At 40.2% G+C, this 16,794-nt stretch overlaps 1 protein-coding gene across 4 annotated transcripts in view; it reads left to right on the forward strand.

Moving 5' to 3' along the window:
• The window catches only part of hdac5 (histone deacetylase 5), a 93,048-nt gene that overhangs the window by 15,835 nt on the left and 60,419 nt on the right, over positions 1-16,794 (forward strand). For 2 of the 4 annotated variants that reach the window (XM_007565465.2, XM_007565466.2), the window contains exon 1: positions 12,120-13,224. In XM_007565465.2, coding sequence (XP_007565527.1) covers positions 13,068-13,224 — 157 coding nt within the window. In that variant the 5' untranslated portion in view covers positions 12,120-13,067. Of the gene's footprint in view, positions 1-7,199; positions 7,342-12,118; positions 13,225-16,794 lie in introns of those variants that run through there. The other 2 variants (XM_007565474.2, XM_016678237.1) reach the window with 2 other exon arrangements.

Genomic DNA, 16,794 nt, shown 5'->3' on the forward strand with positions numbered 1-16,794 from the left:
AGGAGGAACCACTGAGCTCTGTTAGGTTAAAGCTCATCTTCTGAAGTTGGGATATTTTTCCTCCAACAGGTTCCAGAGGAATCACCTCAAACCAGATGTTGGACTGGATTTTATTTCAATGTCATTTGTGGATGTTAGAGCCTCATTTTCAACAGTTTAGCTAAAGGTTATAAAAGGTTATTATTTTGGAGAAAATCTCATCAACATTAATATTTCCACTAAATAAGAGGCAAAAAAAATAATTTATTTGATAAAGGAAAAGCCTCTCAGACTCTGAGCCCAAAAGCACCAAACTATTTTTTTATATTAGATAATTAATTTCACATAATTATCGTGGTAGAACACATTTGTTTGTTAGATACTTAATGAAACATATTGATATTTGTTGTAAATGACGTATACTCACAAAGAACGAGGTAATTAGTCCAAGTTTGTCATTTATTGAACGTTCAGAAACTACAGCGGCTGTGATGAGCCACAGCAAAGGTAAAACAACCTGAACAGGTGATCAACTCTAAACCACTCGCACCTTTTTACTCTCCGTCTCTCTGTCATTTAAGCCAGTGTTTTTCAACCGCTGTGCCGCGGCACATTAGTGTACCGTGAGTGATCATCAGGTGTGCCGTGGAAATTATCCAATTTCACCTACCGTGGTTTCCGGACGATAAGCTGCTACTTTTTTCTTACACTTTGAACATGCGGCTTTTCTGTGGATTTTTCTTAACCACCAGGGGGCTCTTTAGCAGGAAGTGAATCATTGGAAGTCAAAATTGGAAATCAAAGAAAAACGCGCTAATTTTCATTTAGAACAAGCACATGCTAGCAGCAGTCACGACAGAGAAATGTTTTTAAACTCATATGATGCAGCTTCCAAGTTGAAGAGTATCAATCTGGCTGTACAGGAGGGAAATAAAGCCGCGGCACGTAAACTCGGCGTGAACAAAACGGATTTGGAGACGGAGAACTGCGTCATATCCAGCAGTTATTAGGACGCAGCCCTCTGCTGCCCTCTGTTGGGTCCTTATGGGAAACCGAGAGCGGCAGAATTAACAGCGGCCTGTAGCCCGGTGCGGCTGATATATGCAAGTTTCCGGGGGGGGTTCAAAAAATGTGAAGGTACGGTTTATAGTATGGTGCGCTTATAGTCCGGAAAATACGGTAATTGGTCTTAAAAGATTTTTTGAAAACAAATTAATTATCTGCAAATTATGCCATCTTTGAGTGTCTTTGCTGTAGTAGTGATTAGCGGCGTAATCATGTAATTTTATTATCACTAGATGGCAGTAGGTACAGAACATTTTACGTTAAAACAAGAGAATTAGTGACGCATGAATGTTATTCATGCGTCACACACCACAGTGTTGTGGCACTGTTCAGGTGTATTTTTTACATTAATTTGAACACATTTTGTTGATTTTGTTGTTGTTGTTCTTTAATAAAGTTACGAACGTTTTGATAAGCCAGTCAGAGGAAGACCTGCTGGTCTCAGCGTCCTGGCGGCGTTGAGTTTGTCACCTAATGCCGAGATCGACTCAAAACCTTCCGCGATCGATGTATTGCACCGCTGCTCTAACAAAGTACGAACAGTTCAGAAACAATATGAAATGGGAAAAAATTTATTTATTAATTGATTAAGTCGTGTTTTAGATTGTTCTTGAAAAACTAATTAGTGGGTGAACTCACGGCTGCACAGTGAACCCAATGATTCTTTACAGCAGACAGCCGCTCCCCTCTCTTGCAGGTACTGCGTACCCCCGCTAAATCTTTTAGGGGTACGCAGTACCCTGCCGTACCCCCTTACTTTCACCCCTTGGTGAGGACGCTGTCAGGCTGAAGAAGGAGTGTTATTGGGCACTGTTAATAGTGGTGATGATGTGCTGCTGACCTCAACTTGGGATGTTGTGGACCGATGGGCAGAATACTTTGAAGACCTCCTCAATCCCACCAACATGCCTTCTATTGAGGAAGCGGATCCTGGGGACTCTGGGTTGGGCTCTCCAATCTCTGGGGATGATGTTACCGAGGTTGTCAAAGAGCTCCTCGGTGGCAAGGCACCTGGGGTGGCCTCAATGCTCTGGATGGTGTTGGTTGACGTGACTCTGCAATATTGCATGGACATCAGGTGCTATTCAAAAATGGGGACCGCAGTGGGGCCACCTCTTAAGCTTTCCTTGGCAAGGTCTATTCAGGGGCCCTGGAGAAGGAGGGTCTGTTGAATAGTTCAGCCTCAGACTCAGGAAGAGCAGTGTGGTTTTTGTCCTGATTGTGGAACACTGGACCAGCTCTACACCCTCATCAGCAGGGTCCTAGAGGGTGTGTAGGAGTTCACCCAACCATTCTACATGTGTTTGGTGGACTTGGAGAAGGCGTTCGACCGTGCACCTTGGGGAACTCTGTGGGGGGTTCTCGGGGAGTATGGAGTACCGGGCTCTTTGATCCAGACTGTTAGGTCTCTGTATGACTTCACCTTGCTCTCGATGAAGGCAGACGCTTTTTTCCTCTCCTCCCTCCCTGCCCATGCCTGCCCTGCTTGCTCTGTTTTTGTCCTGCCCTTTTCTATATTTCAGGAGCCTTTCTTTGCACATCATCCAAATCTACAAATTATGGATCTGGTCAACCGGTCTCTCAAAGCAATTGATCAAATTTTCTATGAGAAGTCTGGGCACAGGAGAGCCCTCTTGTCCTGCGGGAACACAGGGTGGGTGAATCCCGGCAGGATTCACCCTGGATTTATTCATAACAGGATTTCTGCTGTTTGGAGCTTGTGGATTCCTGGATTATCGACAAATTTGTGACGGACTTGGCTGAACTAGCAAACACTCAGACTGTTGGTGTGGACAGAGACGAGGACTCTAAGGCCCCGTTTACACGACAACGATTTCGGGGGAAAACGGAAGAGTTTTGTTGCGTTTGCAGTGTACATTTACACGAAACCACAGAATGTTTTCTCTGACAACGGCACAGATTGAAAACAGGTTGCAGAGTGCGATGTTTCTGAAAGTACCGATGTCCGTTGTTGTGTAAACAGAGAAAATGGATCTTTTCTTCCAGAGAATCCCCAGCTCATGTATAGTATGACGCAAAACTACTCACAATGCTGGTGTTACTACGATTCGTGTTTCCTCATCAGATACGGTTCCCTCAGCGTCTCTTCACCGCTCCGCACCTCCCAGGTGGCAAAATACACGGTTGCTTGTTCAGCGCTCTTATCTAGAGAACTACAGATCAGAAATTATACATCAGATCTTGCTGCCACTTTCTGGTTCTGTTCTAGAGGTGTCTTTTTGTCATCCAGAAGTGGTAGGAGTCATTGGAAACAGAGAGTTTCTCAGCAATAAGCATGGCAACCTGTGGGGAAAATATACAAAGTACTTTTTAAATGGTGTTTTATTTTGAAATTACACATCAGATCTATTTCTCACTTTCTGGTTCTGTTCTGGAGGTATCCCTCTGTCACCCAGAAGTGGTAGCAGTCATTGGAAACAGAAAGTTTCTCAGCAATGAGCACGGCAACTTAGGGGGAAAAGATATAAAGTACTTTTTTGAAAGTCTTTTATTTTGAAATTATACATTAGATCTTGCTGCCACTTTCTGGTTCTGTTCTAGAGGTGTCCTTTTGTCATCCAGAAGTGGTAGGAGTCATTGGAAACAGAGAGTTTCTCAGCAGTGGGCACGGCAACTCAAGGGGGAAAAGATAAAAAAGGACTTTTTTGATAGGCTTTTATTTTGAAATTATACATCAGATCTAGTTGCAACTTTCGAGGGAGATATTAGTTTTTATTTTGTATTAGTTTCTCAGCATATATTATTTTTTGTTTGCAAATGCAGCGGCTGGAAACCTATTTTGAGCAGCTCAAACATGGACCGGATATGCTCTTTTATTGTGAAAGCAGCACGTAAATGGGTGTACCATAATGTCTTGAGCTACTGCGCATATCGTGTGCTGGGCCGGCTGGACTCAGAGCCGGCTAGCTTTATCGCGGTCTTGCTCCAGACGAGTTTAACAGGGGGGGCATCAACTTATTTTTTTGGGGAAAAATGAGTCTACGTAGCTGAACATAGACAACAACATCAATAGCCTACAGGCTACTTGTTAACAAGCTTAAGGTGTTGTATTGATATTAGCTAGTCATCTTTTAGCTAACATTACCTGCATCCAACAGCTTTACTCAACTCAGTCGGTTAGTTTGGGGAAAAAACTGTGCAGTTATTTACGTTTTGCTGGTTTGCTGCCATGATTCTAACACACACCTGCACAGCAGCAGCAGGTCTCCTTCGCTGCCTCACAGGTGTAAACCCAGCGCGAGCATCTCAGCGTTAATGTTGCGTTTGAAGGCGGCTAGGAAAAACAGGTTACGACTTGTTAACAACGGATTAAACTGCTTTAACTGCTGGAAAAGGTGACAGAGGACACGGATATGGGAAGTGTGGAAGCTCCTATTTTATCAAATTCATATAGGAATAACAGACTGTTGGCAATTCCAAGGTAAAAACAATAAACAGCTTCCAGTCCGGGGCCCGCTACGGACACCGTGAAAGCTCAAACAAGGTGTTTCAGCAAAGTTATCCCACTTTTTCCAACTGCATGCGCCCTAATCAGACGCACACAATGCGTGTTTTCTCCCAATCTATGGGAGAACGGTACCTGATGGGGAAACGTGAATCCACATGCCTTCAAGTAGAACTTTTTTTAAACACATGCGCACTTAGTTTCAAAGAACCTAACACCAACTAGGTGCAGTGAGAGCATGTACCGTTACTGTGTAAACAAAGATTGCAATTAGAACGTTTTCATGTAAATGATCCAACAAAAACGGAACAAAAATTCAGTTTTTGTTGGATCATCGTCGTGTAAACGCCCCCTAAAATTCACTAACGGAATGGAATCAATCTTGGAGAAGTTGCTAGTTTTGGCTCAGTGGACCAAACTAATTTGGATAATTGGGAACTGAGATGTATTGGAGAGACTTTAGGGAAGATTGAAATTTATAATCTTCTCGACCCAAGACATTCTGTATCTGAACTGGCTTTCCCCTTCTGACCTTGGAAGGGCTGCATATTTCCAATGTCCTTGAAGATATGTAAACATAAGGCTCTTTCCCTCCTCACCCCCTCCTGTATCTATGGAACTGTGGAGCTGAGTGCTCCCAAGGACATCATGCCTTGATAACAACACATCTATCAGACTTTGCCAGGAGGCTGAGCAACCTAGTTTCATGGCCCTTTAACGTCACCGCCTTCACTCATGTCTTTGTTTTGCCCTTTGTTTTGTCTGAATGTTTCCTTTTGCCCTAATCCTTTTCCCTTTTTGTCCTCTTTCCTTTAGTTTATTTTGTTTGTATTTCCTTTTAATTCATGTAAAGCACTTTGAATCGCCTTTTTGCTGAAAATGTGCTATATAAATAAAATTACCTTACCTTACCTCACTTTACCTTACCTTACCTTAGCAGAGTCTGGTCCGCATTGCCAGCAGTAAGTCATGCTTGTTCCTGGTAGACTGTGGTGTTAACACAATGCTCAATTGGGACTAATGGGCCTAAAGTGCACCAGGAAAATATCCCCCACACCATTGCATCACCACCACCAGCCTGAACCGTTGATACAAGGCAGGATGGATCCATGCTTTCATGTTGTTGACGATAAATTTAGATCCTGCCATCCAAATGTTGCAGCAGAAATTGAGACCCATCATATCAGGCAATGTTTTTCCAATTTTCTAGTGTCCAATTTTGGTGAGCCTGTGCAAATGCAGCCTCAATTTTCTGTTCTTAGCTGACAGGTAACTGTTCAGAACAGGAGTTCTTAGCTGAAGTGGTGTGGTCTTCTGCAACTGTAGCCCATCCGCCTCAAGGTTCGATGTGTTGTCTGTTCAGAGACGCTCTTCTGCATACCTCGGTTGTAACGAAGGGTTGTTTGAGTTCCTGTTGCCATTCTATCAGCTTGAAACAGTCTGGCCAGTCTCCTCTAACTTTAGGCATTGACAAGGCAATTGTGCCCACAGAACTGCTGCTTACTGAATATTTTCTCTTTTTCGGACCATTCTCTGTAAACCCTAGCGATGGTTGTGCATGAAAATCCCAGTAGGGCAGCAGCTTCTGAAATACTCAGACCAGCCCATCTGGCAACAGCAACCATGCCACGTTCAAAGTCACTTAAATCAGCTTTCTTCCCCGTTCTGATGCTCGTTTTGAACTGCAGCAGATTGTCTAGGCCATGTCTACATGCCAAAATGCATTAAATTGCTGATTTGACATTTGTGTTAATGAGCAGTTGAAAAGGTGTACCTAATAAAGTGGCCAGTGAGTGTATAGCTAAATAAAACTTATCTGCATTCCTGAAAATCTACAAAATTATCTTTATATATAAAAAAGAAACTTCATAGAATTATGGAAGATTATTGCTCACTAACTTGGTTTTGCTTAACTTAAGAAGTAGAAGGGTGCCATATCACAAGATTGCATGCTTTTTTGCTCTAAGTCACTATTGAATAAACAACATCATCCATAAAATTATTTAAAAGTCCTGATTTACCGTTAATCATTGTGTCATTTATTGCAACTATACAGGAGTCTATATGGCCAGAAGTTATGTTACACTATGTGCATAAGAGAACATTTGATGTTTTACAGCTATGGAGTTAAGTGGGATTTTAAATGGTCAAAGTCCCAAAGTGCTTTAAGCTACATTCAGTCATTCACTGGCTTATCACAGCTTGTGACAAGCTACTGGCTAGTAGCCACAGTTGTCCTTGGGCAGTCTGATAATTTTAGTAAAATTTTAAAAATGAAAATGAAAACTGTAAAAAATGATAGTAGAGGCAGCATAACAAAAATCTGTCTTTTGCATCCTATAATAGCAGTTAGCACGTTTAGCATTGCTAATAACGGTGGTGTTTGTATTCTCGATAGAGAGGTAGAATCTTATCTTAGCGGACACATTTCCTTGTCCAGGACTTTCCATGACTGATACATATTAATTTCATAAGAGGATTTAACAGACCTTTTGATGTACTGTAAACTTGTGTTCAGCTTCCTGTTATCTGCTCTCTGTTGTAGCAGCTTGAAGGAACAGGCTAATCTACACATTTGCTGATCTTAGTGTTGTTAGAGCTTACAAAGGTTTGAACAGTTGTTATAACGGTGATTAGGTGCCTGCTGCTTAAATGCAAGACTCAGTAAGTTTTGTGCATGTTTCCACAGACTCCACATTGAGGCCTTTTAATTTACCTGTTCGTCCTTTTGCTGTCCAACTCATGGATGATTCAGAAGACCCACTTTAACAGAAGCTTATGCAGGGCGGAAAGTCCAGTCTCAGCATTCATGAATTCATCCCACGAATCCAGTAAGTATCTTTCAAGTGGTTAAAAAAATGACACCATATTGAATCTTGCCGAAACTGTTTCCAGCTGTTAAATGGGGGAAATAAACTGTGAAATAACCTGGTTAACATATAAGTATGTACATTTAGAGAAACATCTCATTGTTCATTTTCATCATTTAGTTTTTTTGTTGTCACACCTATTATTATAATTAATTTGAAATCACCTAAACTTGGGTTTACTTTTATTCAGGTTACGTACAGAAACACAGAAATATCTAGTTCATTCTGTATCTACTAATCAAATGTAGTGAGAATTTTAAGATGGCTTATTTTATTAGTTTTTTTGTTTATCCAAAATGATTGCAGACCAGTAATGTGACCATTCCTGTTTTATCCCCAATTTCCTCTTGAGCTGTTGTGCTCATTTTCTAATTTCACTGCACCGTGATCTATATACTCAGGCGTACTATGTGTATTGTGTGAACTGTGCAGATTCTGCAAGCACTGCCTACAGACAATTCATAGTCAAGTGTATTGATTGCCCACATTTCTCAGGACAAATTCCTTAATTTCCCACAGTCCAAATAGATATTACCAGGTTTGATGAGCTAGTTGAATGCCTCACCCCATTTCTTTTACCCCAGGGTAGCCAGAGCACAACTGTCAGTGCTGCTTAGCAGTCTACTAGTGCAGCATGAGTGATCTGCACCTTAATCTGCCCAGGGCCTTTAGATATTGTTTAATACCTACGCTAACTAAACGATAGAGCAGCAGAATGATTATTTTAACCAATCAGCTTTCAGATTGGCCTCCCAACTCTTTTCTTGAAGACCCAAGTGATCTGATAAGATGGTCAGAGGGAATCATTAACCCCAAAGTTTCACTAACAAAGTGGCACTTGTCAGCAACCTGCGATGCTCATAGTAATATGTGTGAATTCATTTTTATTTTTTGAAATCAAAGGCTAGAAATGGAGAAATTGATTTCATCTCAGAAAAAAATTAAACATCCATTTTTCAGACTGTCTTTTTCTTAAAGGTCCACTATCACCCTTACTTAAACAAGCTATATGATAGGTCTTTGGGCTATGCAAAACATGTTCATTACATGTAATGTTGCCAGAGATGATCAAAGCTTTGTAATATCAGACCTCGTTATATTGTGTTTTTTTTCTTTCTTTTTTTTGTTTTGTTTACTGTAGTATTTGTGACTTGTATACTTGTAAGGTTATAGTGGTGCATTAAATTGAAGGCCCAGGTACCAAATGCACTGTCTGCCACTGATAATTCCTAATTTTGACATGTAAGTGATTAGTTCAGTGTAATTTGGTTGTCATGGTTACAGCTATAGTATGCACACTCACAGACAGCATTGTGGCTCTAGGGGTTGATGCGCCTCTAATAGAAACGCAGAGATGAGTCATCCACTGAGCCTCAGCAGTACACACACGTACACACACACCTTTGGCTGATGTGTTTGAGACTTCACATGTAAGGCCTACATGTAAAACAGATGTTCAGTCACATCTGTTTTACCATCAAATTTGTTTCAGATCACAACTTATGGTGGGAGCACATGTCTTGAATAAGCTATGACAGCTCTGGATAATAGAAGCACAACAAAGCAGTTTAGTTAATGATGCAGCAGTGCAGAGCACTTTGAGCTATCCTGTGCTATTTATACTTCTGCCTATTTCTGTGGATTTGGACACTGCTACTGAGTCAACCCTTAAAATGAGCTCTACAACACAAGGAGCTGTTTCTTAAAAGGTGAGGATTTTGAGAAGAAAAGGTAATGTGGGGGAGGTGAGATGTTAATGTTGATCAATTTCGATGATGATACAAATATCATCATTTGTGAAAAGATAATTGACAGCAGCAATGGGTCAGCCAGTGGAGGAAGCTGTCAAATGAAGAGTTACAAACTGAATTAGAGTTGATGGTTCTCCGCTTGTTAAAATGTATTTTCATTCATTACTTAGAGCCACTTAGTTTTTTCCCCCTTTTTTTCCAAAAGCCATGGCATGTTGTGTGCCAATAATGAACAAAATTACATGATAATCTGCTTTAACACCTGTGTTAAAGCAAAACCTCTTTTGAAACTGAACTGCTGAATCGAATAAGCAAACTAAAAGTAAGAATGTTCAGTTTCAGTTTGTAATTATCTAGATTGAGCAAATTGAAAACTACAGCTTTTTGATGAAAGTGACCTTGCATTGAATTATTATATTTCTCAACTGCAAAGCACAAAATCCAAACTGAAACATTTGTTAAGCCTGTTCTAATGGAGCAACAGAATATTCACAATGTTAATGGATTTTAGGCACTTTACCTTTTGTGGTAGGATTATCTAAAACGCCTTCTCTATGGGTGTGGCTTTAACTGTTCTCCCTCAGAATCATCTCCATTAGCAGAGATGTGTGGTTTCTCCCCTGTTTTTCATAACCACTTCAGGGATAGTACAAGCTGCGGTGAGCTGTTTACTGCGCACAATGATTTGATTGACAGCAGACTGCATCCCTTGATCGACCCATAATTTATGTCACTGCATGAGCTTAAGTCAGACTTTGCAAACTTCAACAATAACATTTCAAACACCTCAGTGGACTGGCGGACATGGTGTCTGCTATCAGAGAGCTGCTCAGTGTGGAGGAGTGTAATTACAAGCAGTGTCAGGAAAACAAGCGTCAACTTTTGAAGAGGAATGACCGTGATTTCACAGTCCTGCAAGCAGCACATCTCTCTGAAGAATGAGCATGAAATGAAGAAGCGACTATAATGATGCAATAAACAAAAACCGGTTTAGTCTGGTCATCATTTTGTCAGAGCTATATTTTGGCACCAGCTCGTGAGAGACACCAGAACTACATAACATTAATTTGGTGTGATATGCACATTATTCTGGGGCCTTTTTCAACAAAATTCATGTGCAGATATTGACATGCATGTCCATCAGTGTACAGCAGTAATGCAGTGCATAATTTCTACTGCACTACTTACATTCAAAGATTTCACATATTTTAAAAAATAAAGTGCCACATAATATATTTGCGTGTATAGCAAACTAAGCAGCTAATCTGAATTGTTTTCATTATGTTTTAGCAAGCAATTAATTTCTATAAGACAAAATAAAATATCTGTATTTATTTCAGTCCATCGAAACCACAACCTCGAGGTTCTCTACTGCAAATGTCATCAGAGCAAAGACCATGTTCCTGCCTGTCTATCTCCACTGTGAGACAGACCTAACATGGCTAGAACCAGGCCAGACATTAACCAGATAGAGTAAGACTTGAGAATGGAAAAGGGGCATTACATGAATAAAGGGAAAAATCATAGAATGACTAAACTTCAAAGTTTAGTCTTTCTAAACTTTGAATGACTAAACTTCATTTAGTCATTTAAAGTTCATTTTCACTGTTACCAGCATTCCAACAAGATCCACACACGTTAGGCCAGACTATAAGAACAGGCAGACTGATACAGTTATAGAGATTTCTGTTGCCCATAGAGGATAGCAGAGTCTAGCAATCAATACTACAATACTTCTTCCTCCCCCAAAGAAGCAGCTTCACCACCTCGACTCAGAAACATGCATTGCACACAATTGTCCACATCCATTAGCAAGCTTTACAAAGATACAGTCTCTGTGGGATGTGCTGGAGCCTGCAGGTGCATCAGTCTGCTTAGAATATCACCAACACGCCTGACCAGTCCTGACACCCTTATTCAATGATGCAGAGTTTTTAGGTGCCAAGATTAACATATTGTCTTACACAACAAATACAATCAGTGAATCTTTAGAATTTGATGAAGTTTAGGCAGAAGGTGGTTAATAATGTTCCCCTTCCAGAGCACTTTAAAAGGAAATCACCAACTAGCCTACTTTAGCATTACTTTTACCCAAGAGATGCTCCAACTTTGTGTTCTGCTGCATTATTTGTCAGTATTTCAAATTTCTGCAGGCAGTTAGTACTTTCATTGACACTAGTCTGACAAGCTGGCTAAAAGTTACTATGCTTAGGCTGAAGACTTCACTTGTGCTGTGTTAGTTTTTTTCTGCATGTGGATGGAAAAACTCATGTCCATGACTTTCATGGGACAAGCTGTCAGACTCTCTAGTTGGACTAAAAAGAAAATGTAGTCACATTCAACAGATTTGTAGTTGCAGTTTTATGTTGGTTTATTGAACTGGATTAAAAGAGTTTTATAACTGGATGACAATCAGGGGGCTTTGGGAGTATCACTATAACACCTGAGTTCTGTCATAAGCTCCTTGGCACAACAGCAAGTTTGAGTTGACATGAACTGTTGTGTATAGCTTTACACTTTGTGTTAGGATGATGAAACCTCAGAAACACAAAATGAGAAGATGACTCAATTTCTTGATTAATGGATCGACTTTGAGAAGTGCAGTGGAGAGGAATGACAGAACTGAATGCAACCCACCTCCACCACTCAACTCCAGAGCGGAGCTGGACGTAGAACTCAGTCTCTCTGCCTCTGTCTATTTTTATCTATGGCTCCTCCTCCACTACAGCAGACTATTTTCAGCCCCAATCCCTCCATCAAGCACCATCTCTTGGGTTTCTCCGCTCTTTTCTACTCTTCATCCTCTGGACGGTCTTCAATCGTCCTTGTCTCCTTCGTCATCTTCTGACCCTTCCTGAAATGAAACAGGTTGTTGTCCGTATAACTTCCCTACCACCCACTGATCCACTTTCAGCCACTGCTCTCTCTCTCTCTCTCTCTCTCTCTCTTTCTCTCATTCAGTCTCCTCCCTCCATTTCTCTATCTCTCACAGTTCATTCACCAGCTCAGAGAGCGTCAGACACACACCCGCATACACAGCAGGCTGTAAGCGCTAGCCTCCTGATCGGTTTAGATCGACTCTTTCTGCTGATTTTTAGTGGACGGATCAGGATTCTCCACTGTTCTTCTCTAACGAAGCTGTCCTGTTCTGCTTCCATCCTGTTTCGCTCTCTCTGCCTTTCTCTCAGAGCTTCGTTCTAATTTTGGAAACATGGAACCTCAGGGAGTGCTCTCCCGAAGCTATTTACATCCTTGCTGCTCTTCCTCCCCTTCATACTCCTCCTCTTCTCTTCCTCTCGTCAGCCGGGAGGTGAACAGTGAGACGATCCTTTGATGTCACAGAACACAGAAAACTCGGCTTCTCCTTCGTCTGGGAATTTTTTGGTTGTTCAGCTCACAGAATTGCCCAGCAGGATGGGGATTACGCAGCACTAGATGGTTTCCTTCTGTTGGGATTTTGGACTCCAAGCAGCCACTGCAACAGAAGAAACAATCTTCCGTTACTGAGCTGACAGGTACCTGACAAAGTGTTTCTGTTTTCTGGAGCCAGCAGAGGACTTAAGAAGATCTATGCAAGCTTTTTGTTTTCTCATCTACTTGAACTCAAATCCCTCAATCCCATTGGAGAGGAGACTTCCTGGAACTCACACCTACTATGACAGAGAAGAGGATTTTACTCAAGGTGATGCTGGCCGGTTAGTACAACTGAAACTGAACAGCCACCGGAGCTCTCAGGAAATTAGCAATTTCAACTGAGACTGGATTACACTATGAAACTTTTTAGAGTATTTATTCACACTTAACAGGCCAATTTACATATAATTGGTATTTTTTACAATCTGTGGCAGACAGTTCTTCCTAAGCTATGCTGGTACCTCTAAAGAAGAGCTGACATTTTTTCTCTTCACAAACTTAAGCAGCAGCTCTAGTCCTGGCATGCTCTTACATCCCACTGTGTCAGGATTGTGCACCATGCTGCAGACCATCTACGAGACTGAGTCGTGTTTTTCCTCTGCCAACACAGACAGCCACCACCAGCCTCTGGAGCTCCTGAGTGACAGCAGGGGCTCCGGTGCTGACATGACCGCTGCTGGTGAGTCATCTCTGGGAAGGCAGAGGTGGGGCTTACTAGGATGCTGTGGTTGGATGAAATTAATAAGTAATTTGGTCTTTCTGTAAGCAAGCATATTTCATATGTGGATTTAGGAATTGTTTGGATGTTTTGTTTATTGAATAAGCTCGGAGGATGGAGCTGGTTGGTAGTGCTCTAAAAGAGAATGGAAGATTTGCAGGAGCTGTAAAATACTGTGTGAAGTAGGCAGGTGCTTGTGAAGATGTACAAGTAATGATGTAGAATTTGAAATTTGTAGTATGATTTGCATTTCCCTTTTTGCTGAACCAAAGAGGGCTGAACCCCAAAGAGGGGTTTTGCTTTTAAAAAATTTAAAGCAAAAAAAAACAATTTTTGTGTTTTCTGGATAAAACATTTTCAATCAGTTGTCTTCAGGTGTGACCTATTTTTTTTGTAAACAATATATACCTATATAAAGTAACACTTCATATACTCTGAGCTCACCATCCACAACAAAACATGGTGGTGGCAGCAGCATGTTGTTTGAGTTCTACTGTAAGAGAGGGTAGCTGATCAGGGTTGATGGGAAGATTAATGGAGCTAAATGCACAGCAATCTAGCAAGAAACCTGTTAGGCCTTCAAAAGACATATTTTCTAGACCAGACGTGCCCAAACCTTTTTAGACTACGATCTACTTTTTCTCTCACCAGCCGACTGAGATATACCTCATGACACAAAGATATAAAAAGTGTAAATGAAACTCTATTGACAAATTTTATATGCGAATATACTTCAGTTATAGCAGACATTTTAAAGCAATAGAAAATATAATCCAGTTCCTTCCTCAGTGAGATTCTGACACTGGGAGCAGCTTACTGGTTTCTCAGTCAGAAGCTGGTTGCAAACCTGATGCCAGCAGGTGTCAGTCAGTCATGGTAGATCTGAAATTTGGTTTGATGACATCAGTATGAGAAACTACAGACTGATAGAAGGAACCAAAGAGAACTGTTAAAAGTACATCTTCTGAAGTTGGGTTATATTTCCCAGAAGAGGAAGTGCTGGTCTCAGACTCCTGGTGGCATTCAGTTTGTCACCTACTACCGAGATCGACTCAAAACCTTCCCACAGTCGGGGACCATAGACGTACATACAAAGCTGAAATGGCAATATTTGAACCCATGCATATTCATGTGTACATGAATGGTCCAGTTAAAGTTAAGACCTCAATCTAATAGAGAATTTCTGACAAAACCTGAAATTAGATTAACTTTATTTACTAGTTCTGTGGGATCTGAATGAAATTGGTCGCTCTGGATTATATTTACAGCATTACAGATACTGATGAGAACAACATTGGAAACAGTGTGTGCGCGTGTGCGCATGTGTGTGTGCGTCTGTGTGTAAACCAGGTTTTTATATCCTTGTGGGGACCTATTTCTGTCTATACTGTGGGGACAAAGTCTGGCCCCATGAGGAGAAATGCTGTTTATGGGTTAGGGGCTGGTAGTGTTAGTATAGCGAACACAAGAAAAATAGCTTGTTAGTGGCACACTTATCGTTAATGGATAAAAACTGCAGTAAAATGAGTATGCGCAAAGGAAAATAAATGAATCAAAAACACAAATGCATCTTTTAATCGCATACATAAATCACAGTTTAAATATGAAGTTTTTTTCTTTCTTGTGAAAAGATAACTGATGATTGACATTTTGTGGACATTTTCTTATTTCTTATTTTGCAAAGCTCTGACATTAGCAGGTTCACATTTGGTTTTAAACACAACAAAAATCACAATCCAAAATCAATTTTTGTCTGTCCTGAATAAATTGTAATTTTAATTGACTCCCCAATATATGTAGAATAAAACCAGGTAATTTTCACCGTCTCAATAAGCATCACAGAAAATCTTCTAATACAGTAAAAACCTGCAGGTTATTGTTCAGGAATAAATTAGCTTGAGGGCAAAAAAACGTTACCTACAAACAGTTATGCCTCATAATTTTCAGGAAATTCTGGCATATTTTTCCATACCAAAATAAAAATGTGTACTGCTTCACAAAATTATGTGAAATGTGATGATGGAGGTGCAGTCCTCCTCAGCAAGAAACTCCTGCACTGAGATCAGTGGTTCAAAGAAATTAATCAAAATTAATTTTTTCTTAGATAAAAGCTCGGGCTTGCATTTTAACTCACAGGGCATGTAACATATTAACAATATGTTTTGTAAGGTCAAGTGTTTCACATTATAGTGTCATAAGATTATATGTCTGGTTTGGGATATTAATTTCATTGAATTATCTGCCCCAGGCTATAAACCAGTTAGTATGGTAAATAAAGGTTGATTTCACATTTTTGGATCTTGGTCACACTAGAATTGCTCCAGTTCCAAAACTACAACACCTTGAAACTGCAAACTTGGACTTTTTTTTCTGCTCTAATAGCAGAATATTTAAAACCATGTTTGGAATTTGTGAAACCTTTTTCTGATTTGTGAAACTTCACTTCACTTAACAGACCGCTGCAGAAGATCTTTCCTTCCAACAGCCATCACCATCTACAATAACTCTATGAAGAATTATTGAGTTACACTAACATTAAATTTCCCTTTGGGATTAATAAAGGGGTTTCGAATTAGAATTGAATTTGAATTTAAAAAAAAACCCTACATGGAACAAGTGTGAATAGTAATCTGAACTTTAGTGAAGTTTCACAAATCCCAAACATGGATTAAAATATTCTGCTATTAGTGCAGAAGGTAACACTTTATTTGAAGGGGTGTGCATAAGACTGACATGACACTGTCATAAACATGACATAACACCTGTCATGAACATGAAGAAGTCTTTATGAATGTTTATGACTGTTGTCATGAAGTATCATTTGGTAAATAATGACACTTTTAATGCAAAGTTGCTCTAAAAGTTGCATTGAAAGTCAATAAAAATGCCAACTTTGCATTAAATTATCATAATTTACAAAATCATAGTCCTTCATGTTCATGACATGTGTTATGCCATGTTTATGACAGTGTCATGTCAGTCGTATGCACACCCCTTCAAATAAGGTGTTACTTTCTGCTCTAATAGCAGAATATTTTAGTATAGAATAAGAATAGTATAGTCCAGGTTTGAAGAGTCTAGGAGTTGTAATTTAGGAACTGGAGCAGTTCTAGTGTAATACTGATGCAAAAAAGTGGTGAAATCAACCTTTATTGAAGTTTCACAAATCAGAAAAAGGTTTCACAAATCACAAACATGGTTCTAAATATTCTGCTATTAGTTGAGAATAATCCAGGCCGGGTTTGAAGTGTCTAGGTGTTGTAGTTTTTTAACTCGAGTAAATTAAAGATGCGGAAGGTAGTGAAAAATTAGGGGGAATCGCCCATTAGCCATTTCCCAGATTGGAAGCTGGAGTAAGAAACCAACTTCAGCTTCGTAGTAAGTTTGCACTTTTTTTTTTCACAAAAGTCCTAACTGGCAGCGTTGCCTGTTTTCCCTGTCTGAGCCTAATAACCAATATACTCTAAAGAGCAAGTTTCAATATATATATATATATATATATATATATATAAAAATTCCCCTCTCACCCTC

Source organism: Poecilia formosa, unplaced genomic scaffold (genome assembly GCF_000485575.1).
Source record: "Poecilia formosa unplaced genomic scaffold, Poecilia_formosa-5.1.2 Scaffold176, whole genome shotgun sequence".
NCBI classification, from domain to species: Eukaryota; Metazoa; Chordata; class Actinopteri; order Cyprinodontiformes; family Poeciliidae; genus Poecilia; species Poecilia formosa.